At 39.0% G+C, this 25,297-nt stretch overlaps 1 protein-coding gene across 1 annotated transcript in view; it reads right to left on the reverse strand.

Moving 5' to 3' along the window:
- SELE (selectin E) overlaps positions 1–25,297 on the reverse strand; it is a 41,729-nt gene that overhangs the window by 6,836 nt on the left and 9,596 nt on the right. Inside the window, exons 2-7 of the mRNA XM_011979953.1 lie at positions 4,486–4,638; positions 4,091–4,175; positions 3,128–3,511; positions 2,436–2,543; positions 1,041–1,226; positions 38–223 (exon numbers count right to left, since the gene is read on the reverse strand). Of these exons, the coding sequence (XP_011835343.1) occupies positions 38–223; positions 1,041–1,226; positions 2,436–2,543; positions 3,128–3,511; positions 4,091–4,127 (901 nt within the window). The 5' untranslated portion in view covers positions 4,128–4,175; positions 4,486–4,638. The remainder of the gene's footprint in view (positions 1–37; positions 224–1,040; positions 1,227–2,435; positions 2,544–3,127; positions 3,512–4,090; positions 4,176–4,485; positions 4,639–25,297) is intronic.

The raw sequence follows: 25,297 nt of genomic DNA on the forward strand, positions 1-25,297 counted from the left end.
AGAATGTTAACAGTAAGTCTCCATGTGGAGCAACTACCTTTACACGTTGGCTTCTCGTTGTCCCAATTCCCAGATGAGGTACACTGAAGGCTCTGGGCTCCCATTAGTTCAAATCCTTCTTCACAGTCAAATGTACAGGTTGTGTTCCATGGGAAACTTCCAGGGTTTTGGAAACATTCCACAAACCCATTGGCTGGATTTGTCACAGCATCACACTCAACCACTGGGGATTTGAAAGAGCACCATGAATTTTACAGAAGAGTGATCTTTTCACTTCCTATTGAGCTGGGTGCATAACAGAGTGAGGAAGCTGCCTTCAAAGGGTAGATCCCAAAGTCGGGTAGATCCCAAAGTCCTGTAGATCCCAAAGTCCTATGTCAATTCTTAGGGACATGCACAGCCAGAATAAAAGCTTTTATTCTTTTTCATGGATATTCTGTCTTGTCTGATTTTCACTTTGCCTATGCTGAGTGGTCTCTAATCTATGTTATCATTTACGTGAGCTAAAAAAATTTTTTTAAAAAGATTCCAGATTAGGAGTTATGACCAGTACTGACATACATAGGCTATTCATTTATTTTAGCCCATCAGAACATGAAGAACTGTTTTTTGTTGTTGTTGTTGTTTTTTTTTTTTCTTTTGGCCTCTGGTTCAGAAAGATAAAATTAAGAGAGAAAAAGAGATACTAAGACTGCTTGACTATCATGGTCTTAAGTTAGTCCCATGGCATGGAAAAGTTAAACAGGGAAAGAAGATGAGAAAGCCACTGAGATTTCTAGAGCTTTACTGTTTTGTGATCTCTCTTACAAATCACCAGAGCCTCAGAAATACCCGTTTCAAGCAGAGAATAAAAAAACCTCTTTCAACCCAGGCAGGTACTGGGCTGGCAATATACATTGGCTGAGAGAACAAGTTGTATTAAAAACAAAAACGAAAGAAAACTTTCCCTGAAGTTTTGAAAATGTTGTAAGTTGGATTAAAAAACAGAAGCAATGAGGGATGAGTTAGAGAACGTTCTGTGCATTCTGAGAGGGATTTACCCTTGCAGGCTGGAACAGGAGCACTCCATTCTCCAGAGGACATACACTGCGTGGTCTCCACGCTGCTTGGCAGGTAGCCCCTATCACAGCTGACAGAGCAGGAAGAACTGTAGCTGAAGTTTCCCAGTGGGTGACTGCAAGCCAGGCTTCCATGCTCCGGGGATTCCAGGGCTGTACAGTTCACAACTGAAAAAGAAACCCAAATCAGTTCTGCTCATCTCTCACCTTTAACAGAGAAGAACACTGGAAACTAGAACTACAGTTTTTTGTTTGTTTGTTTGTTTTTTAGTTTAAAAATTTATAAAATTTCTAATGGAATATGTAAAATTGACTGTAATTGTACCCTTTTCTTTTATTCAAGAAAACATTGATCTATAACAACAACAACAAAAGAGCAGTGACGACCACCATAAAGAAGAAATATTGAGTGATATGGGGAGAGTAGTGTAACTGTGTTTACCTCAGAACTGTTCAAATTATATGAACAAACACGCAAACTTACAACAAATTTCTTGTTACTTTTCTCACAACTACTAAAAATACTAAGGTAAGCTTCCACCCAGGATGAGAACCATCCACAAACCTATATTTCAAATTTAAGTACTAGAATACATCACAAATTTTAAAACTCCAATGCTGCACTGTCTAATATAGTAGCAGCTATCTATGTGTGGCTACTCAAATTTAAACTTGAATTCGTTGAAATCAAATGATATTTAAAATTCAGTTCCTCAGTGTCACCAGCCACATTTCAAGTACTTAATAACCACATGTGGCTCGTAGCTACACACTGGACAGCACAGCTATGGAACATTTCCATTATCACAAAAAGCTCTACTGCACAATGCTGTGCTAAGAAATTTTGGAGAGAAGCTAATCTAACTCTCTTAATTTACAAATTTAGGAACTGAGACCTCATTTCATTCAATCGACTTGCTCCATGCGACACAGCTAGTCATTACAGAGCCAGAGCATGAACCAAGATACCCTGGACTCTGTAACTCACTCATTTCTACTGCAACGTCTTGTTACCACCTAGATGATGTGAGCACCTGTTCCTTGCAGGGACACAGAACTACAGTTTATTGAATGTATCCTGTGAGCCAGGCACTATGTAACCATGAGCCTATAAAGTTCACACTATTATCCTCATTTTACAATGAGAAAACTGTGACCTAGAGAGTTAAACTATCTTGTCAAGGTGCCATAATAAACAACTGGTGAATCTAGGACTCAAACCCAGTAGGGTCTGACTTCATAGTCTCAACTCACGATCACCATATGACACCATCTGCACCAGGGAAGGGAAGGCATGCAGACCTGACTCTAATGCCAGCTAGGACATGAGATCGTGCTACCATCTCAAGTGAAGAAAGAGGTGAGAACCAGACTTACTTTGCTCACACTCGAGTCCACTGAAGCCAGGGTCACACTTGCAAGTGTAATTATTGATGGTCTCTACACATTCACCGTGGCCACTGCAGGAGGTATTGGTGCAGGCAGCTGCAGAAAACACAAAGCGTGATGAGGAGGACTATTGCTGTGCTTATACTGAGTGCCTTTGATTTTAGAATCAACAGTGTGCAACGGAGACATCAGCAGTGCTACAGAGTGCCATAGACTTTAACTGAAGTGTTTTACGAAGTTCCAAATCTGAGCTTCAGGCCCACCTATCCTAAACCTTGATGCTAATGTAAGCTGTGGCTGGCACCTACCATAGAAAATTTACTTCTTCACAAACTCTGAAGACAGTTTCCCTACCACAATAAACAAGTAATTAAAATATGTATTGTGTGTATGCAATGTAAAGAACTACATATTTGCCTACAGTATTTAGATACATTTTATATACACACACACACATATGTGTGTGTGTATATATGTGTGTGTGTATATACATATATACATACATATATACACATACCCACATTTTCTTGCCCACATTCAAAAGAGAGAAACTTTAGCGGTTAAACAGAATCTTTTAGAACATTAAATGATCACAATAGAGAGCAATTTTTGCATGCCATAAATTTGCCAAGATGCCCACACACTGAAACTACCTCCCACTGCGGCCGCAAACTCCCTACCTGTGTAGCACAGGGCAAGCTTCTTCTTGCTGCACCGCTCGTCATTCCACATGCCCACATCTTTGTCTCTCTTGATGTAGATCTCCACGCAGTCCTCATCTTTTTGCCTATTGTTGGGTTCACCTGGAGCCCAGTTCTTGGCTTCTTCCGTCAGAGGTTTCTGGGTTCCTACCCAGACCCACACATTGTTGACTTTTCTGATTCCAATCCAGTAATAACTTGGTGAATAGCTCAATATGGAGTTTAGGTACTCAATCTCTTCTTTGTTTTGAATTGCAACCAGATGCGTGTACCTTTGCTGGCAATAAGCACTGGCCTCATCATAAGTCATAGCTTCCGTGGAGGTGTTGTAAGACCAGGCTCCACTCTCTTTAATGAGAAGCGCTAGTGGGAGAAAAAGAAAAGACATGGCAGAGTTTGGTGCTGCTGTGGTTTAACTCTGATAACTGTGCTTTTTATTGTCTTATTTTTGGCAATGTTTGTGACATGGCCCAGACTTTTCTCATCTTTTCAAAAGTAAGAGGTACGTATGAAGAAACAGTGACTTATCGTTTATCTCTTTTGTGACTGGCCACCCACTAGGTGCTTTACCCGCACTCACTCACAACATTATAGTAAACTCATTTTGTAGTAGAATAATAATCAGAATAACTAAGCTTTATCGAGCACTTAGTAGGCACCAAGTAGCACTGTATGAGGTACTTTCCATGAACCATGCTATTGAATCCTCACAACGCATCTGGGAAATAGGTCATTTATGATCCACATTTTACACTTAAGGAAAGGGAGACACTAAGAGGTAAAGTAAATGGCCCCAAGCCCAGGGAAGAACACATTGCAGGTAGAGGTCAAGGATGCTGCCAGATACCCTGCACAGGATGGCCCCAGACAAGCAAGGATATTTCAGTCTGAAATATCTATAGTGCGTGAATGAGAAATCCTGGTCTAATGACACTGACTTACCCAAAGTGAGAGCCGAGAGAAACTGTGAAGCAATCATGACTTCAAGAGTTCTTTTCACCCAAAGGTTTAGGCTTGAAATACTTTACTGAGGAGATAAAACACAAAATGAATTAGGGAAGGAAATTCTGAGTAGCCAGTTACATTATTCTACCATGATGTTTAAGGCAGCATCCTAAGATTTTGGGTAAAGGATTCTAGTGCCATAATCTTTATTTCAGAGTTTAATCAAATAAATTAACAAATTTTAAGATTTTCATCATTTAGGTCAAAGAGAAAAGACAGGTTTTAGCTACAATTCAATAAGAGCTTGTACAGATGTGGTTTTTACTAAAAGGCTTTTTGCATATCTGTGTTTCATGGCCCAAGGCTGCCCTTATAAAGCATTCTGCACTTACTCTTTTGGGAAGCAGTTGTTCAAACTCAGGATCTCTCAGATGGGTATCACTGCTGCTTCTGTCTCAGGTCAGTATAGTAGTTTTGATGTGAAGTCAGCCAAGAACAGCTGAACACTACTGCGGCTGAGGCCCTTTTATAGGAGGGATTGCTTCCTGTGAATAATAGGAGGATATTGTCCACATCCAGTAAAGAGGAAATCCCCAACGGCATCCAAAAAGTTTCCCGGGAATATCCACGATGCTTAAAATTACAATGATGTCAGAAACTCTGTCTCTTGAAGCTACTTCATCTTTGTCCATGCCTTTATATTATATATGCAATTTTATTAATATGACACAAATGCATGATTTTTAATTCTGATAACGTAAAGTCTATGTCTTTAAAAAGTTGTAAAACTTTGCGTGTTAGTAGTATCTCTCATGTAGTTGTGGTAGAATTTCAGAAACATAAGGAAACTAAGAATAGGTTTGTCATCCGTAGTCTACTACCTTCAATTTCTCATTCATGGCTGTTGATAACCAATCACTACTCATTTTTTCTTCCTTTTTCACCTGCCAATTCAACATATTTAACATGCACTGTCTCACAGAGGAATGACTCACAAGGTAGATATTAATCTTCAGATTTTGCATAGCAGTTATGCCTAAATTAAAATATTATCTAAAAATAATATCTACCACTCAAATGATTAAAATGATGTCTTATTTTTTAAAAATAAGAAAAATGGGAAATAGATATTTACATCCGGGAAAGTTTCATGGTTTGTTCAGTGTAAAAAAATAAAAAGGAGGCTGGCGTGGTGGCTCATGCCTTTTATCCCAGCACTTTGGGAGGCCGAGGTGGGCAGATCACCTGAGGCCAGGAGCTCAAGACCAGCCTGACCAACATGGAGAAACACTGTCTCTAATAAAAATACAAAATTAGCCGGGCATGGTGGTGCATGCCTGTAATCCCAGCTACTCAGAAGGCTGAGGCAGGAGAATTGCTTGAACCTGTGAGGCAGAGGTTGCAGTGAGCCAAGATCGCGCCATTGCACTCCAGCCTGGGAAACAAGAGTGAAACTCTGTCTTAAAAAATAATAATAAATAAAATAAAAATAAAAAGGAACACTATATATCCATATTTAATTGCTCCAAATTTTGTTTAAATTTTTTGAAATGTTAATGTGCAAAGAATAAAAACTCTTCTACAATGTTAACGGTGACTATCTCTGGATGGCAGGATTTGGGATAATTTTTATATCCTTCATTATTATTTTCAGAATCTTCTAATTTTTTCAATTTCCCTTTTTTTCCACCTTTATCATAACAAGAATACAGTTTAAAGAAACTTGTCTCTAGGCCAGGTGTGGTGTCTCATGCCTGTAATCCCAGCACTTTGGGAGGCTGAGGTGGGTGGATCACCTGAGGTCAGGAGTTCTAGACCAGCCTGACCAATATGGTGAAATGCTGTGTCTACTAAAAATACAAAAATTAGCTGGGTTGTAGTGGCGCATGCCTGTAATCCCAGCTACTGGGGAGCCTAAAGCAAGAGAATCGCTTGAACCCAGGAGGCAGAGGTTGCAGTGAGCTGAATCGCACCATTGCACTCCAGCCTGGGTGACAGAGCAAGACTCCATCTCAAAAAAAAAAAAAAAAAAAGGAAAAGAAAAGAAACTTGTTTCCAAATGCAACAGAAGGAGGTGTATGTGGTATCCTATATTCCTGCTCTGCATTTTGACATTTCTTCTGGATGATTGTATATACATTCCCCATCTCTGCATCTTATCCAGTCTCAATGATGGTAACAGTAAATGGGGATCATTTTAATTTCCATATTCGGTAGGTTTTCAGAGCTCAAGTCAAGCTAATATTCTATATCTACTGCTTTTTAAAATAGGAGGTCTATCTAAAAATGTACCATCAGCAGACCTGAACGAGTAGTGGTAACAGCCTCGTTTTTCTCTTTACTTGTTAACACTGGTCTTTCTGTGTTCGCAAAGATGTCAAGACCCAAGACAAACAAGAAAAGAGAAGAAAAATGCCAAAAAATACAACTGATTAGAAAAAATAACTTAATTAATGAATTTAATTCAACTCCTATTAAAAAGCATAGAATTTATTCCCTCCACCTTCCCACTCTCTTACAGGATCCAGATAGTGACATTATTCCAATTCTTTATCCCACTTTACTTAGCTCATTGTGGTTGTTGCTTCAATAAATTCAGAAGTGTGATCACTCACACAGTGTTTATTTAGATTTTAGGGCAGAATGTCAAGCTGGGTTAATACATTATCTGTATGTATTTTATTTTTAATAAAGTATGAATACATAATCTGCTATTTTTAAAAAGCATGGTCAAATGTATAGTGTAGGCAAATCTTAAAAAACACTTTATCTTCGATATCAAAAAAGTACCTAATATTTTGCAAATAGAAATTAGTCGTAAACATCCCTAGATAACTACCTTTATTATTGTGAATTTTTCATAACTAAGTTTACAGTTTATCTCTTCCCCTGTTTAAAATTAGTTCAAAGATATCTAAAAATAGCCCCAGTGGTGATGCAGTTTCTATTTTACTTACATATATATGTCCTGGACCCCCGATTGTAATCTCTAACATTTATTGAGTGCTTACTATGTGCCAGGCGATGTTCGGAGCATTTTGTATGTTCACCTATTGATTATTTAATCCTTACAACAGCCTATTAAATAGGTACTCTTATCATCCCCATTTTACAGATGAGAAAACTGAGAATCTGGGGATTTTATCTCATTCAAAAGCACAGAGCTAAGGGTTGAAACCAGGTAGTTGATATCCAGAGCCCACTCCCTTACTTGCTACTCCAAACCATGATTTCTTTTGTTGCTATGCTCCAAGATTCCTTGTTCCACCCAAGTTTCCTGTACTCTTCTTGCCCACTTCTTCCTGAGACCTCCTTGACCATCACAACTCTCCACTGAGAGGGCTGTGTCCTGGGTTCTGAGACATGGGGGCTGGAAGGGACCCCAGGCGCAGCGAGCAGTAGGGAGAGGATGCAGTGAGAACAGATCCTGGATCCCCAGTGCGTAGGTAGAAAGTGGACAAAGGAAAAAACAAGCAAAGCAAGCGGAGCCATGCCTAGGTAAAGTTGATCCCTAAGCCACACTTCCCAGAAGTTCCTGATTCAAAAGCAAATTTTCTCTCAGGTAAAAGGGCAAAATGATTATTCTAAATTTACATTGAGAAAGCTTCAGGGAGAGAACCCAATATTGGAAGGATAAGAGAAATAAGGAGTGGAAGAGATAGGTGAGTAACAGTAACTTATATGTGGAATATATGTAATATATATAATATATATGTAAAAAGTATATATATATATAAATATATAAAATACTGTGAAACGATAGAATCTCGAGACCTCAAATTCACTATGCCAAAGGGAAAGTTAAGCTTGGGAAATGAGTCATGCAAAAACTGCCTTCCTTTTGTTCCCAAATACCTGTAATTTCACATGCTTACTTTATCATATATAAAATGTAGATGTACTGAGCATGAGATCAATGCATAATTTCCCTCTACTCCCTTCTTTTTACATGTAAAGTGTAGACTTAGTGAGTGTTAATCAGAGCCTTGTAACAATATGAACACTTGCCTCATTGCCAACCCATCTTTCGTTTTTTTCTTCCCCTCCTGCTTGCTCTTTCCCCTCTAAGGATGGACGTTCCCAAAACCCTCTTTGGAAAGAGCACAGGTCACAGATCCTACAGTGATTTGTGTTTCTTTTACCTGGGACAAAATAAATCTCCGATCTATTGAGATATGCTTCAGTTACTTTTTGGTTTACAATATGTACATATTTTTATATATCATGTATATAATTTATATGTATACTATATATATACTTGTTTTAACCAGAGGTATGTTATTCAAAATCCACTTATCCTTACAATTACCTGCATTCTCCCACAATATTTTCTATGTCCCTGCCCCTGAGGTTGGGACTGCAAATCAGGTACACGGGTACTGGGAGCTGATGGGCTCCCTTCTGGCTGCCTGGGCTGCTGAAGAGGCCATAGACAGACCCGGCTTTCCTCTCATGGAGAGGCTCTGGGCCAGCACAGGCTGGGAGTGGGATTACAGCAGACTATAGCTTCTTCACCTGCTTTTTCCTATCAGGATCTCATAAGAGGCAATTGCTTGTTTTTTGAGGGTGGGGGCAAATCAGGGGAATTGAAGAGGAAATTGGGTGAGATTTGAATAGTTGGGCATGTTGAATATTATGAATATTATCTCCCTCTTCAAATAATCCAAAATATACCCCCAAGAAACAGGCTGGTTAGAGGTGCTTCGAGGCTCCACTGAATCTCCCAAACTCTGAAGATGTAGCTGGCTGTTACCGGACGGCCGGTTTTCAAGCCTGGCCTCACAGGGACCCTCTTGGCAATTTCCTACATGGGGGAAGCATCCGCTACATGGATGAGAATGAAAAGAGGAAAGAAGACGGTGCAAACACAGGCACACCCCAGTGTCTGCCACCAGGGCTATTTCATCTCTGAGGTGTCACCCTTCCTGGCTTTATTGTCTCTTTTCCTGGAAGTCTCTTGTCCTCTCCTCCACATCCTTTAATCAAGCATCAAAGACTTTAACCACTTTTGCTGTGTGCCCAGGCCCAATCATTCTCACTTTTATGGCAAAGGGAGCGAGAGACAGGGAGACAGCCAGAAAGAAGAGATTGGGGACCCCAAATTCTAAAATATTAGAATTTTAACCACCCTGTGGACAGGAGATTATTGGGTTTAGTGGAAGGCAGCACTGGCCACAACCACACGTGGCAAAAGCATCTATCGAGAAGTGAAGTTATGTTTGGGTCCTCAGGGCTGAATGTGACCGGGAAGCAGGGGCAGTGGTATCTTCCTGCCTTCCTGAGGCTGTCTGATCCCTTACTTCTGGGAAGGTTTATTTTATCCCTGAGTGCTTAGTTTTCAAAGCCTTAGTTCCCTCTCTTCCATAAAAAATCTCTACTCTGCTAACATCTAAGTTACCTTGCAGTCTTAGGTAGAGGGAGGAAATTGCAATAAACATTCCACCCTATTTGCAAACTACAAACATATTTCTTGCATTCCCAAAATTGTAAAAGAAAATGTTCGTGTATCACCACAGTAGAGAATGGCATTTTTTGTTTGATCAAAACCTAAAAATATTTGATGAAAATGTGTCTGGTTCTAAGTTTATTTCCCAGAAAGCCATGTTTACTCACTTGGAATTTAGAGACATCTATATGAGTCGAGTAGGAGCTCCGGGCTCTATCTCACTCTTCTCTCCCACACCCAGGGGGAAGTGTAGGGTTCTCAGACTTTAGAATAAAGAAGAATCACCTGGACAACTCACCTAAAATGCACATCTTCAGGTCCCATACTCAGAGGCTCTGACTCAACAGGTCTGGGTAGAGTCCAGGAATTTGGGCTTTAAATGAGTATCTCAGGTGATTCTAATACAGAATGTGTAAGATGACCAGATCCTATCACACTTAGATATATTGGCCTAGGGTCATCTAACTTGGAGAAAATGTTAGTAAGATCCCATGGTTGGTGCTCAGCTATAGGTACCAGAATTTTTATCAAAATTTACTATCATTATGACACCTCTCTTTGGAACTGGAAGGCTAGAACCCCACTTGTAAAGTGCTGGGGAAATACATGGAAAATTTAGGGTGAGTAGTGTTTTGAATTCTTACACATGGAAAGTGAATGTGTAAGAATTCTTACCAACAACAACAAAAAGAGCGAGAGAGAATAGCTGCTAAAGAATTAACACAAATACGTATATATTAATTTATTATCTTTTCTCCTCTGATTCCAGAGGACGTTGTAATTCCACTAATTCTTCTTGAGCTTCCAGGATGATCTGAGACTTAAATTTTTCATGTGCTTTTTGCTTCCTATTTGGCAACACCTTATCTTGAAGTTTCCGCCTTCTGCTTGGGGACCTAAAAACTAACTAATGGGAATTTTTTCAAAATGAGCCAACTCTGGTGAATTCCCAAAGAGGAAGAAACAAGTGAGGATGGGCTGGTTAATTAAGAGAACTTTTCCTGAATGTAGCCAGACTGTTTGCCGACTGTTAACACGAGGGAAGAAATACCCCTGGATTTTAGAGGAGCCCCTTGTTTGTTTTCCTTGGCCATTTGTGCTGCTTGTTTTGTAAGTCAGAAATTTCCTGAAGGACTATTATTAGCTTTGTTCTCAGTGCTTCACGTCAGAAAAATTCTGCTCTGGCCACTTTTAAACATATAATTTGTATTTTACTGTATTAGAAAATGTAACAATTACAGACAGTTCTAAAAGGACACCAAAGGGCAGAGAAAATGGGTAACCTTTTTAACCAAATCTAAAATGGGTGATTTTGGAGAAGTAGGAGAAAAACCTGAATTTTCTAGATCTCTTTGGACCTCAACAACTGATACGTTAATTTTGTAGGTCTTTGATATTTGGAAATGATTGGATTAACCTGATAACAATGAATATTTAAACACAGTGATTTGGCCAGGAGCAGTGGCTCATGCCTGTAATCCTAGCACTTGGGGAGGCCGAGGCGGGTGGATCACCTGAGGCCAGGAGTTCGAGACCAGTCTTGCCAACATGGTGAAACCCCCATCTCTACTAAAAGTACAAAATTAGCCACACATGATGGCGTATGCCTATAATTTCAGCAACTTGGGAGGCTGAGGCAGGAGAATCGCTTAAACCTGGGAGGCAGAGGTTGCAGTGAGCCAAGATCGCGCCATTGCACTCTAGCCTGGGCAACAAAAGCGAAATTCTGTCTTAATAAATAAACAAATAAATAAATACAGTGATTTAACACAAGAGATTTCTATTTCACACTAATCAGGTCTGTGACTGGGGCAAGCTTCTTTGCCTCATTAAGTCTCAGATTTCCTGAGAACTTATTTATTTATACCAAGAGTGCTTGACTACCATCTCTGCTAGCTGTGACACGATATGACAAAAGGTATAAATATGGGAAAAGGCACTAATTTATATCAAAGCATTCTTTATTTTTCCTTGCTGTGAAGTTTTTAGCTAATAATTCATAAGAATATACCGTATTTAGAGTGTTTACTATGGGCCTAGCACTTCACATACATTGCCTCTTATAAACTTTACAAAGTAAAGGTAGATATTAGTCTCATTTTACAGAGGACAAAACAGAGACCTGGAGAGGTTACATAATTTGCTAGTGTTTTTTCCGCTAATAAATGGTGGAGTGGAGATTCAATCTCTGTTCCTCTAAAATCCATGTCCTTTTTATTGACTCCATGCCTACTCAGATTTAAATCTCAGCAGGGAAGTACACCTTAGTTTTTACATGAGAAAATGTTATAGTAACCTTCTTGGCTTCCTTTACCCCCCACCCCAGTTTCGTGAGCTTAGTGTCTTAGATCGGGTTCCTTTAGAAGCAGAATCTGAAATAAGGATATGGGTGCCAGTCATTTACGGAGAAGGTGATCCCGAGAAAGCCTAGTAGGGAAGTGAGGAAGTGAGATGGGGAAAGGAAGAAATTCAACAAAATTGTGTTAATAAGCAGGTTACTGCTGTAGGCAACCATGGGGCCCAGTTGCACTAAGGAACTCTCTCTCTTACAGAAAACCTCAGAGTCTCCCTAAGCAGGGGCAAGAAGCCTGCCTAGGGTATGTATCCACCAATTCAATCACTGGCTGAGGGCTGATCCTGGGAGGGCATGGTTAATTCCTCTGCACTTTAAAGTGGATTCCTGTGGTCAGAAAAAGTCCTCTACAATGAATTCCAGATGCTTGTATTTAAATCTGACATGATTGGAATGCTGCGTTGGGACAGGGTGGGCGTTATTAGTTTTCTGTCACTACCGTAACAGATTACTACAAACTTGATGGCTTCGAACAACACATATTTATTATGTCACAGTTTCTGTGGGTCAGAAGTACAGGTTAGCTCAACTAGATTCTCTGCTCTAGGTTTCACATTGCCAATATCAAGGTGTCATCCAGTTGGGCTCTTTTTGGGAGGCTTGGGGATGAATCCACTTTGAAGCTCATTCAGATTGTTGGCAGAATCCAGTTCCTTGTGATTGCAGGACCAAGGTCCCTGTTCCTTTGCTGGCTGTTGGCCAGGAGTGATTCTTAGCTTCTAGAGATTACCTGTACTCTCTCTCTTTTTTCTTTTCTTTTTTTTTTTTTTTTTTGAGACGGAGTCTTACTCTGTCACCCAGGCTGGTGTGCAGTGGCCGGATCTCAGCTCACTGCAAGCTCCTCCTCTCGGGTTCACGCCATTCTCCTGCCTCAGCCTCCAGAGTAGCTGGGACTATAGGCACCCGCCACCTCGCCCGGCTAGTTTTTTGTATTTTTTAGTAGAGATGGGGTTTCACCGTGTTAGCCAGGATGATCTCGATCTCCTGACCTCGTGATCCGCCCGTCTCGGCCCCCCGAAGTGCTGGGATTACAGGCTTGAGCCACTGTGCCCGGCCGACTACCTGTACTCTCTGATTCGTGTCTCCACTTCACCTTTCAAACGCAGTGGCTAGTCACGTCCCTCTCTTCAAATGTCTCCAACTGTGCCTTCACCTCATTTCTCCTCTGTATACCACGTCTGCCTCTACTGCTTGTAAGAGCTCGTGGGATTACATTGGGTTTACTCATTCCAGGATAATCTCCATATTTTAAGGCTAGCTGACTAGTGATCTTAATTCCATCTACAAAGCGCCTTCTAATAGAACTGTATTAGTCCATTTTCATGCTACTGATAAAGACATACCCAAGACTTGGCAATTCACAAAAGAAAGAGGTTTAATTAGATTTACAGTTCCACATGGCTGGGGAAGCCTCACAATCATGGCAGAAGGCAAGGAGGAGCAAGTCATGTCTTACATGGATGGCAGCAGGCAAAGAGAGAGAGCTTGTGCAGGGGAACTCTTCTTTTTAAAGCCATCGGACCTCATAATACTTATTCACTATCACAAGAACAGCATGGGAAAGTCCTGCCCCCATGATTCAATTACTTGCCACCAGGTCCCTCCCACAACATGCAGGAATTCAAGATGAGATTTGTGTGGGGACACAGCAAAACCATATCAAGTACCTAGATTCATGTTTGATTAAATAACCAGGGAGCAGAAATCTTCAGGAGTGGAAGGCATCTTTAGAATTCTGCCCACCAAGGCTGGGTACTGTGGCTCATGCCTGTAATCGCAGCACTTTGGGAAGCTGAGGCAGGTGGATCATGAGGTCAAGAGATCGAGACCATCCTGGCCAACATGGTGAAATCCCATTTCTACTAAAAATAAAAAAAATTAGCCAGACATGGTGGTGGGCGCCTGTAGTCACAGCTACTTAGGAGGCTGAGGCAGGAGAATCACTTGAACCCGGGAGGTAGAGGTTGCAGTGAGCCAAGATCATGCCACTGCACTCCAGCCTGGGAGACAAAGTGAGACTCTCTGGGGAAAAAAAAAAAAAAAAAAAGAGAGAATTCTGCCCACCATGGTAGGCTGTCCTACAGAGACATAACCCAGGAATTAGGTGAATGGCTAACCTAAATTAGCACTGTGATGTGTTTTCTGACTTGGTCCTTATAGCTCCTCTGCTTAGATGTGGAACTAATCCATGAATGCAAGGGTTTGTCTAGACTTTTAAGTGGGAGTTAAATATACAAAGCACTGGAGATATTATGGGCACCTCATCCATGTCCCCTTGACATTTATCTTTCTTGGATAACCCAACTCTATTAGCTTTTATATCTCATTTGTTCCTATACTCTGTGAACTGATGTCCCATAAATAGACATTTCATTTTGCCAGTCTTCTTGAACAATAATTATGATTATTAATCTAGCAGCTATCATTAACTGACCACTTACTTCACATTAGACACAGCACTTAGGACTTAAGAATATCATGTCATTTGATCATCATAACATGGTCAGGAATTACGTATTTTTATCCCAATTTTACAAAGAAGGCACTGAGGGTTAGAGTTTAAATAACTTGCTTAAGATGTTATAGCCTGTAAGTGACAAAACTAGGACTCAAACCCAGGTCCATCTAACTCCAAAGTCTATGTTCTTGGCTAGCACACTGCCTCTCCTATAAGTGACCTGTGGTTTTATTGCTACATTCACACTCTACTAACTTTACCATCTCCCATGAGTCTGTCTAGAGGAGGGCACACACAGCACAGAAAACACATGAATGCAAAATAAGGAAGGGCCTACTTACTACACATAACCATTCTAATATCTGATGTTTGCTCTAATCCAGTTTTACTATTAATTAGTTGCTGATGCCCAAATCTTTACTGAGAAATGGGGATAATTTTGGAAGTCATAATGATGCCTTCTTCTCATAGGGTATTTTATTTGTTGTGTCTCCAGGCCCCAACACAGCCTGGCTTTTAGTAAATTATCAAAAATATCTGTTGAATGAATAAATGTAGTCACCTGAAACATGTTAAACATTTGTCCATGTGTCCTAATCGTGGATTTCAGGATAGTAAGCATTCTAAAAGGAAAGCATGCACACTGTTCTTGCTACATTAATTTCTCACAATATAAAAAAAGAAAAGCACCTGAAAAAAGCTGCCAGCCCCTGTATCTCCTAATATCAAACTGAGCACAGATATGGAGAAGCTAAGGGAGAGGGATGATGGGCTATGCCTCTATCCTCACCATGGCAAGAGTCCTGGGGGTCAGACCTGAGGAGAGCAGGTAGCATCTTTTGAGGGACACATTACTTAAATATTACATACACAGTTCAACTGTTTTTATGTGTAAAGGTAGTGGGTTTTCCCAATAAGGAAGCACTTCTTTTTTCTTTTTTTTTTTCTCTTTTTTTTTTTTTGTGACAGAGTCTCACTCTGTCTCCCAGCCTGGAGTACAATGGTGCTATCTCGGCTCACTGCAACCTCCACCTCCTGAATTCAAGTGATTCTCCTGCCTCAGCCTCCTGAGTAGCTGGGATAACAGGTGTGTGCCATTACACCTGGCTAATTTTTGTACTTTTAGCAGAGATGCGGTTTCACCCTGTTGGCCAGGCTGGTCTTGAACTTCTGACCTCAGGTGTTCTGCCCGCCTCGGCCTCCCAATGTGCTGGGATTACAGGAATGAGCCACTGCGCTTGCCAAGCACTTCTACTTATAGCATTTACAAACCCTTCTTAGAATATTTTAAAATTCTAAGAGAAGAGTAAATTGAGCCTTCCCAACTAATTCTAGGAGGTTATAACCTTCATATCAAAACTGAGCAATGCTTGCACAAAAGAAGGAAGACTGGGCATTGGGCCCACTGAGTCTTGGAAACCTCATCTGTGCCAGCCACCCCGGCACAGCCTGTATGAGTGGATGAGAGTTTTATCCACAGACAATAGCCATCTAACTGTGATAAAGGAGTCAAGGTGGTCAGCTGCATCTCTTTCACCTGTTTGCCAATGTTATACAGGTTGAAAAGCTAATGTTTATGCGAAGCAAAGCATCAAAGATGATGAAATGATCAACCTGACAATGAGTACCATGCCTGCACTGTCCAGAAAGGGAACTGTGGAAGATTTTGGGCTGAATTTCAAAACAGAATTTCCTCACTCTCTAGATGTTGGCTTACTTGGCCTTTGATGTTCAGAGGTGGTGCCTTTCGATTGTTGAACAATGTTGATTTTGGAGAGAAAACAGAGTTAAAAAAACCCACAGGTCATTCCCTGGGGAGTATTACCGGAATACAGAGGATAATTTCAGCAAGCCAGCAAGGCCTCATCTCTGCTTCTAGTAGATAGGAAGAAAGGAAGAGAGGAACAATACTTTTTTAAGAAGCTCAGCTTTATCGCTTAATCTCATAGAAAGATGCCTCCAGTCTGTCTGGCTAAAGGTAATTGGCATGGGAAAGTCTTTATCTGTGATTCTAACAAGTGGAATGTTTTCCTTCATTTAGAGAGCCTTGTCTGGCTTGGGGAAATGAAACACTTTCTCCGATATGAGTGGGCTCTAACCCCTGCTACTAAATACTCAGAAGAAACAAGGCGGTTGTGGAGCAGTCGGGAATGAGTCACTTGCCTCCCTGGAATATTCAGAAAACTGAATCAAAAGTACATTCTTCTGGGTTTTCTTAGTCTAACAGACTAAGGGTCTCCACTTTGTTAAATTTCTGGGAAACAGCATAGAATGGGAGAACAAAACTGGTCACTGTAGTCATGCAAATGGGTATTGCTGCTATCTAGCTGTGTGACCTTAAGCAAGGTATTAACTCTCTCTGAACTTCAGATTTTTCATCTGTAAAATAGTATATCTGTAAAATGGGAATTCTTTTCATATCATAATGCTGTAGCTTTTAAAAAAATTAAAATGGATGAGATAATCAGAATAAAGAGTCTGGGATATATAGTCACTCAATATATAGCAGCATGTAAAGATCCTGTTAGAAATGCTAATTTTACAGTTAGCCATTTGGAGATGATCCACCAAAGCTGCTTATGTAGAGGCAACTGAGAATTTACCTGTCCTTTAGAATATGAATCAATAACTGTCAATGATGTCTCAAGCCTAGAAAAACCTATCAACCTGGATGGGTGGGAAATTTCTAGGCTAGTATTGAGAAGCCAATTTCTTGAGAAATAGGTCCTGGACTGAGTGAAGGAAAAGAAACAGTAAAACCCATGGTAAAGCAGCAAGGCTCTCTAGACGCTCTGGAGAGGATGAATTGAATTCTAGAAGATGAAGTAGGGAAGACACTTTACCTTCTTGTGAAATGAATTCAAAGACCTTCAGGAATCTCCAACTGTATAAATGGCACCATAGCTGTATGTTCCACGGAACACTACTTCCCAGAGATGCTCAGTGAAAAAAGAATACCATGGTCAAATAAGTTTGGAAACACTCCATAATGTGGCCACCTCCTTGAAGACTCTAATGCACATTAGCATGTTAAACACTCTGAGAAGTCCTGCGGAGCAGAAATGTGCTTCACATCTGCTAAGCCAGCAGTTTCCCAATATACTTGATTTTGGATACTTTTTTCCCTACAACACCATTCTCTGATATGCTTCCAATGACATGAAATAAACATATATGCATGAGGTTCTTCATTAGGGAATAATTTTTAATAGAAAATATTGAGAATAATTTTTAATAGAAAATATTGGGAATAATTTCTAATAGAAAATATTGAGAATTTTTAATAGAAAATATTGTGGGTTTGGTTCCCACAATATCTCCAAAACCACATTTGGTTTTATGACCACTGCCATAAAACCAGCCACATGAAATTTTTGGTTTCCCAGTGTATATCAAAGTTACATTTTTACTATACCGTAGTCTATTAAATATGCAATAGCATTATATCTAAAAAACAATGTAAACACCTTAATTTAAGGCTGTGGCTGGTTTGATTTTCTGTCCAGACCACTAAAACTTTCTTCATATCAGCAATAAGGCTGTTTCACTTTCTTACTATTTTTTGTGATAGCACTTTTCCTTTCCTTCAAGAATTTTTCCTTTCTATTCACAATTTGACTGTTTGATACAAGAGGCCTAAATTTTAGCCTATCTCAATTTAATGTATTTACACTGTTAGCTAAAAATGCTAATGATCATCTGAGACTTCAGCAAGTCATAATCTTTTGCTGGTAGAAGGTCTTGCCTCAATGTTGATGTCTGCTGACTGGGTGGCTTTGGCAATTTCTTAAAGTAAGACAACAATCAAGTTTGACATATCAATTGACCCTTCCTGTCATGAAAGATTTTTTTCTCTGTGGCCTACAATGGTGTTTGATAGCATTTTACCCACAGTAGAATTTTCAAAATTGGAGTCAATCCTTTCAAATTCTGGTGCTGTTTTATCAACTAGGTTTATGGAACATTAGAAATCCCTTGTCATTTCAACAATGTTCATACCATCTTCCCCAGGAGTATATTCTATCTCAAGAAATCACTTTCTTTGCTCATCTATAAGAAGCAGTTCCTCATCTACTAAAGTTTTATCCTGAGGTTGCAACAATTCAGTTACATCTTCAGGCTCTACTTCTAATTCTAGTTCTCTTGCTATTTCTATCTCATTTGTACTTACTTTCTCCACTGAAGTCTTGAACTCCTTAAAGTCACTCGTGAGGGTTGGAATCAACTTCTTACAAACTCCTGTTAATGTTGATATTTTGCCCTGCTCCCATGATTCATGGATATTCTTAATGGCATCTAGAATGGTGAATGTTTTCCAGAAGGTTTTCAATTGACTTTGCCCGAATCCATCAGATGAATCGCTATCTATGGAAACTATAGATTTATAAAATGTATTTCTTTTTTGTGGGGGCATAGGGTCTCACCCTGTCACCCAACCTGGAATGCAGTGGTGCAATCATAACTCACTGAAGACCCAAACTCCTGAGCTCAAGTGATTCTCCCACCTTGGCCTCCCAAAACACTGGATTACAAGCTTGAGCCACTGTGTCTAGCCCAAAATGTATATCATAACTAATGAGACTTGAAAATCAAAGTGACTCCTTGATTCATGGGCTGCAGAATGGACGCTGTGTTACCAGACATGAAAACAATGCTCATCACCTCATACATCTCCTTCAGAGCTCCTGGGTGAGCAGGCGCGTTGGTAAATGAGCAGTAGTATCTTGAAAGAAATTTTTTTTTTTCTGAGCAGTAGATCTCCACAGTGGACTTAAAATAGTCAGTAAACTATGCTGTAAACAGATGTGCTGTCATCCAAGCTCTGTTTTTCCACTGATAGGGCACAGGCAGAGTAGATTTAGCATAATTTTCAAGGGCCTTAGAATTTTTGGAATGGCAAATTGAGCATTGGCTTCAACTTTTTTTTTTTTTTTTTGAGACGGAATCTCGCTCTGTCACCCAGGCTAGAGCGCAGTGGCACAATCTCGGCTCACTACAAGCTCCACCTCCCGGGTTCACGCCATTCTCCTGCCTCAGGTTCCCAAGTAGCTGGGACTACAGGCGCCCGCCACCATGCCCGGCTAATGTTTTGTATTTTAGTAGAGATCGGGTTTCACCATGTTAGCCAGGATGGTCTCAATCTTCTGACTTCGTGATCCGCCCGCCTCGGCCTCCCAAAGTGCTGGGATTACAGGCGTGAGCCACCACGCCAGGCCTGCCTTCAACTTAAAGTTACCAGCTGTGTTAGCCTCTAATAAGAGAATCTGCCTGTCCTTTCAAGCTTTGAAGCCAGGCATCATTCTCTTCTCTAGCTATGAAAATCTTAGATAGCATAGAAAGCCATTTTTTTATACCCTAAAAATCTGTCATTTAGTGTAGCCACCTTCATCAGTGATCTTACCTAGGTCCGCTGGATAACTTACCACAGCGTCTACATCAGTACTTCTGCTTCACCTTGCACTTTTATGTTATGGGGATGGCTCCTTTCCTCTAACCTCATGAGCCAACCTCTGCTAGCCCCACATTCTTCTTTTACAGCTTCCTCGCCTCTCTCAGACCTCACAGAATTGAAGAATGTTGGGCCTTGGATTACACTTTGGTTTAAGGGAATGCTGTGGCTGGTTTGATTTTCTATCCAGACCACTAAAACTTTCTTCATATCAGCGATAAGACTGTTTCACTTTCTTACTATTTTTGTGATAGCACTTTTCCTTTCCTTCAAGAATTTTTCCTTTCTATCCACAATTTGACTGCTTGATACAAGAGGCCTAGATTTTAGCCTATCTCAGTTTACACCATGGCTTTTTCACTAAGCTTGCAACTTTAAGTTGAAGCCAATGCTCAATTTGCCATTAGAGGCCATTGTAGGGTTATTAATTGTCCTAATTTTAATATTATGGTGTCTCAGGGAATAAGGAGGTCTGAGTAGAGGGAGGGAGATGGGGAAACAGTCAGTCAGCAGAGTGCACACAGTATTTATCGATTAACTTTATCACCTTGCATGGGCACAGGTCATGATGCTCCAAAACAATTACAATAATAAAATATAAAAATCATTGATCACAGATCACCATAACAGATATCATGATCATGAAAAATTTGGAGTATTGTGAGAATTACCAAAATGTGACACAGAGACACAAAGTGAGCACATGTCATTGGAAAAATGGCGCTAATAGACACTTCATGCAGTGTTTTACAAACCTTCAATTTGTAAAACATTCAATTATCTACATCGTAGAATAAAACAAGGTATACCTGTTCATATAATCAAGACCAACAGAACCCTAGAGAAAATAGCTCACTCCCTAGCTCAGGGACATTCCAACCAACATACACTTACCTTTCTTTGTGCTGTGTACAGAATTCAAATCCCTGTCTCAGCAAAATTGCAAAGTATCAACTGTCATATCCATCTAATACTCAAAACTGCAAATGTTAAGTCTTGTAAGCCCAGAGGCCACTGTATATACAAGTGTTGCTATAAGCATTAGTTCTCCTCCAAAGAAAATAGTCCTGTTGGTAGAAATACAGAAAAAAAAGAACAAGAAAAAAGAAAAAAACATTTTTTTACAAGAAGAAGATTCAGTCTCTTACCTACATAGGCAAAAATATGAGATGTTTTCTTATCATTTTTCCGTCTGTCTTATAATCTTTGGTGCTGGCTTAGAAACTCATTTTCCTTTTTGTACGTGGCCATGTGAAAGTTCAAGGTAAGAAAAACTTGTTTTGACATTTGTTTTGCTGAGTGATGGGTCCCTAAAAGAAATCTGACTTTGCTTTTGCAAAGTTCAGCATGATATTGTGTGAATTTTTCATGGCTAATCATTTTTAGAACAGTTGTTATGTGTTTAGGTGTTTTAAGAATATGAAGCGTTCACGGTTTAAGTTGGTTGTTATAAAATGAAAGAATATGAAGGAAAGCCTTCTTGTCTTAGACCACACAGATTTACAAATAAGCAGCTTCTCTCAAAATGTAATTACAAAAATTGCAAGGCAAATATAATAAACTCCTTGTCTGTGCTGTGTCTAAAAACTTAACAGGCCCAGAGAAAGTCCTGACAAGGCAAAAAAAAAAAAAAAAAAATTATGCAAATTATGGAAGCAGGGGGTTGAAAGAAGAATAAAGACCATGTAAGGACAAACTATTTAAAAGGGAGGGTGTCCTTGAAAGCTTGACACTTGACTCTTTTAATGAGGCTGAGGGAAAACACTCAGTTTCATAGATTGCTGGTACGGATGTAAAATACTGACATCCCTATAGGGAGGAATTTGGCAATATCTAGCAAAAGTGCATACGCATTTATTCTTTGACCTAGTAATCCCGCTTCTAGGATTAGTGGTGAAGATACCCCTCAACAATAAAAATATATGTACAATAGGTTATTAGTTATGGTACAATTTTTAATAGCAAAATATTTAAAACAACCTATATGAACAAATAGGAGACTTACTGAATAAACTATGGTATATCTATACAATAAAGTGCAATTCATTTATGTTGTTAATTTTTTCCAAAACTCCAGAGCAAAAGAGTATTTGTTATGCTCTCTTTAGTATAAGAAAGGGGAAATAAGATATGTGTGCATCTATTTATTTTTGTGAAAATAAGTACAGAAAGGATAAGTGAGAAACTAGTAAAACTAGTTATCTCTTGATAACTTAGTAGAAATATAGTGAAAGTGAATGAGGCTTCCTTGAGTGTATATTTATATATAGTTTTGACTTTTGAATTATGTTTATGTTTACATAGTCAAAAATACAAATAAATCAACAGAAATAACAAAAAAAGAAGAAATCACAAGCTTTAAAATTTAATACAGGCCGGGCGCAGTGGCTCACACCTGTAATCTCAGCACTTTGGGAGGCTGAGGCGGGTGCATCACCTGAGGTTGGGAGTTCAAGACCAGCCTGACCAACATGGAGAAGCCCCATCTCTACTAAAAATACAAAAAATTAGCCGGGTGTGGCGGTGCATGCCTGTAATCCCAGCTACTAGGGAGGCTGAGGCAAGAGAATTGCTTGAATCCCAGAGGCAGAGGTTGCAGTGAGCCAAGATCGCACCACTGCACTCCAACCTGGACAACAAGAGACAGACTCCGTCTCGAAAAAATAAAATAAAAAAAAAAATAAATGAATAAAATAAAATTTAATACAAACAGAAATAATTGAATCTAACAGTATATCAAAATGATAACATAAACTCAGAAGAAAAAATATAATCCAACATACCAGTGGAACACAGTATTCTAGCTGTATACACTCAGTGGTTATATTCTAAGGACAAGAAAAATTGCAAAATATCTTGAACTTTAGCTTGTAGGATTTTTATTGGTAGCAATATTAATGTACTAAATCTGAAATTAATTTTCATGTATTATAGAATTGAGTAAATGAATAAATATGTTGATGTTATTGGGAACTAAAATTATCATTCTGGGAGTAGAGAAATATAAATATGGACTTGGCAAATGAAACAAAGACCTGCAGAGACATAACCATTTAAACTCATTATTTTAAAAATCATAAATGTCCTAGCTCTGTTACTGAAAAGGCCTAGTTTCAATCTTATCTTAATAGACAGGAAGGCACTCCTTTCTCAGAACATGTTTTCCAAATGCCATTCTCCATTAAAAGGAACAAGGTCTTCTTGCAGAAGACTGATTCTAGGTCTGGATTAGGTAAAGTACAATGTTAGCCTGGAATTTCTTGCTGAATCAGAAGTAAGAAAGTGCTCAAAAACATGGGAACATGTCACAAACACACGCAAGGCAACTTGAATCCTCACTGGCCACATTTAGGACAATCAAGCATCAAAAAAAAATGTTGAGAATATGGATTCTAACACTTAAAAAATAATCCATAGCCCACAGAAGGGGAAGAGAGGGGAAGCTCTTATTTACAGAAGAATATAAAGAATATAATATAAAGAATATAAAATAGCAAATACAGAAGAAATGACAGAATTAGAGAAACATCATTTTGCAAAACATCACTGTAAAAATCAATTCAGGCAAGTATTATTAATGGATGTATTACTATTGTGTAAAACCGGTTGGGGAACATGATAGTCATACAGTCTGAAGGTGTCACCCTAAAGATAACTTATTACAAGTTATCTTTGGTGCCTTTACAATGAAGAAATCTAGCAGAAACCATCTTAATCTAGTAATCAAACTTAGTATCACCAATAATGGATCATACTGAGTCATGTGTCTCCGAATATGATGCACCAGGAAGGATGTAACATCATGAATGTTGTATTCTTTTGTATTCAACGGGCCACCCAGGGTAAAGGCAGATTTCTCACTTACTAATCAGAATTGTTGGTTTTAATTCATTTTGGATTTTAAGATTTATTACTTTCTTGTCAGCTCAGAAATTTATTTAAGATGATTTTTATATTTTATTCAATATTTTAGCTTGGAGAAGCATTCAGAGTTTCTAACTGATTATATTGCCAGAAATAGAAAACAGCATGGTTTCTTTTGAAAATGTCTAACTCTAAAGTTACTTGTGTGTGTCACTCAGATTCACATAGCTTTTTTGCCTAGTAACGTGGTATCATGTGGCAAGGCTATAAAAATGTTTACAATCTTTTATTTAATAATATTACTCTTGAGAGTTTATTCTAAGGAAATAATTTAATAGTAACAAAACACTATTAACACAAAGCATAGCAATTTGATTTGGGCAATCAAACACTGGAAATAACCGAAATGTCCATTACAGGAATCATTTATGAAGCAAACACTAAAATATTTATTGTGAAGATTATGAGAACATAGAAGACAGTTATGAGATTAAATTTGAAAATCTGAACACAAAACTTACATATACTCTAATTGCAACTTATAAAAAAATCCATGCATATAAGGATAAAATGGAACACAAAAAAATAGTTGCATTAGATTGGTAGAATCATGGCTCCTTTTGCTGTTTTAATTTTTCCTTTTACATTTTGATACATTATTTTAATTTTAAAATTCAAAAGAATTTGCCACTCATCTTTGCCACTTCAAGGAAAAAAGAAATGTGTTCGATTATTCTGTTCTTAGTATAGTTTTGGCAATTTCCTCATGTGTAAAAAGGGAATACTATTAATAATTTCAGTAGCAATGAGACAATATAAAAGTAAAGAATCTAGCCCAGTAACTGGCACATGGAACGTAATTAATAAATCATTATGGACGTTTTTTCTCACACTCGAGTAGGGAGAAATCAGTGCTCCCCTAAAGGTCCAGTGTAGAGGTTGCAGCACCAATACCTAGGAGAGAAGATCTTGGGGATGATAATTCCTGAGCAGACAGTTAACTGAGAGTTGAAGAGCAGAAAAGTAAAAAACAACTTCTTGCTAACACCTTTCCACTCACGTTTCCCTGTTCTGTTGTACTCTGTTTACCCTTACATGGATGGAGGCAGAGGATAGAGAACCATAGTCATTCACTATGCTGTTTAATCTGCCCTCCGTCTTTCTTATCAGTTCAAATTAGAATGTAGACCTGAATTTAAGTCCCCCTTCTGTCAGGTATAATGTGACCCTAGACAAAACAGTTATATTCTCTGAACCTCAGACAACATTCTTCATTTGTAGAATTGGAAGATTAATCTATATTCCACTTGGGTGGCAAGTCTTTTATAAACTTTATAACCTAAACATGTGTGAGTTGCTAGTATCATAATGTTGGTAAAGTTATTCTGAGATATGACAACAGAACTGTTTTGTCTAACACCACTGGCATGGTTCAGGTTTAGAGAGTGTGGAATTAAAAGGCTTTGTCCTCAAATATGACTTAAATCCTATTTTTCTCATCACTTTCCTCCACAAACAAATCCTCAGGAAATGACAAATGTTACATGGTTAAACATCAGTTTTGTTTAGTCTTTGCAATTCACAAGTTTAAATCATATATTTGCAAACTGCTTATATTTGTGTTGTCTATATCT

Source organism: Mandrillus leucophaeus, unplaced genomic scaffold (assembly GCF_000951045.1).
Source record: "Mandrillus leucophaeus isolate KB7577 unplaced genomic scaffold, Mleu.le_1.0 Scaffold207, whole genome shotgun sequence".
Taxonomy (NCBI): domain Eukaryota; kingdom Metazoa; phylum Chordata; class Mammalia; order Primates; family Cercopithecidae; genus Mandrillus; species Mandrillus leucophaeus.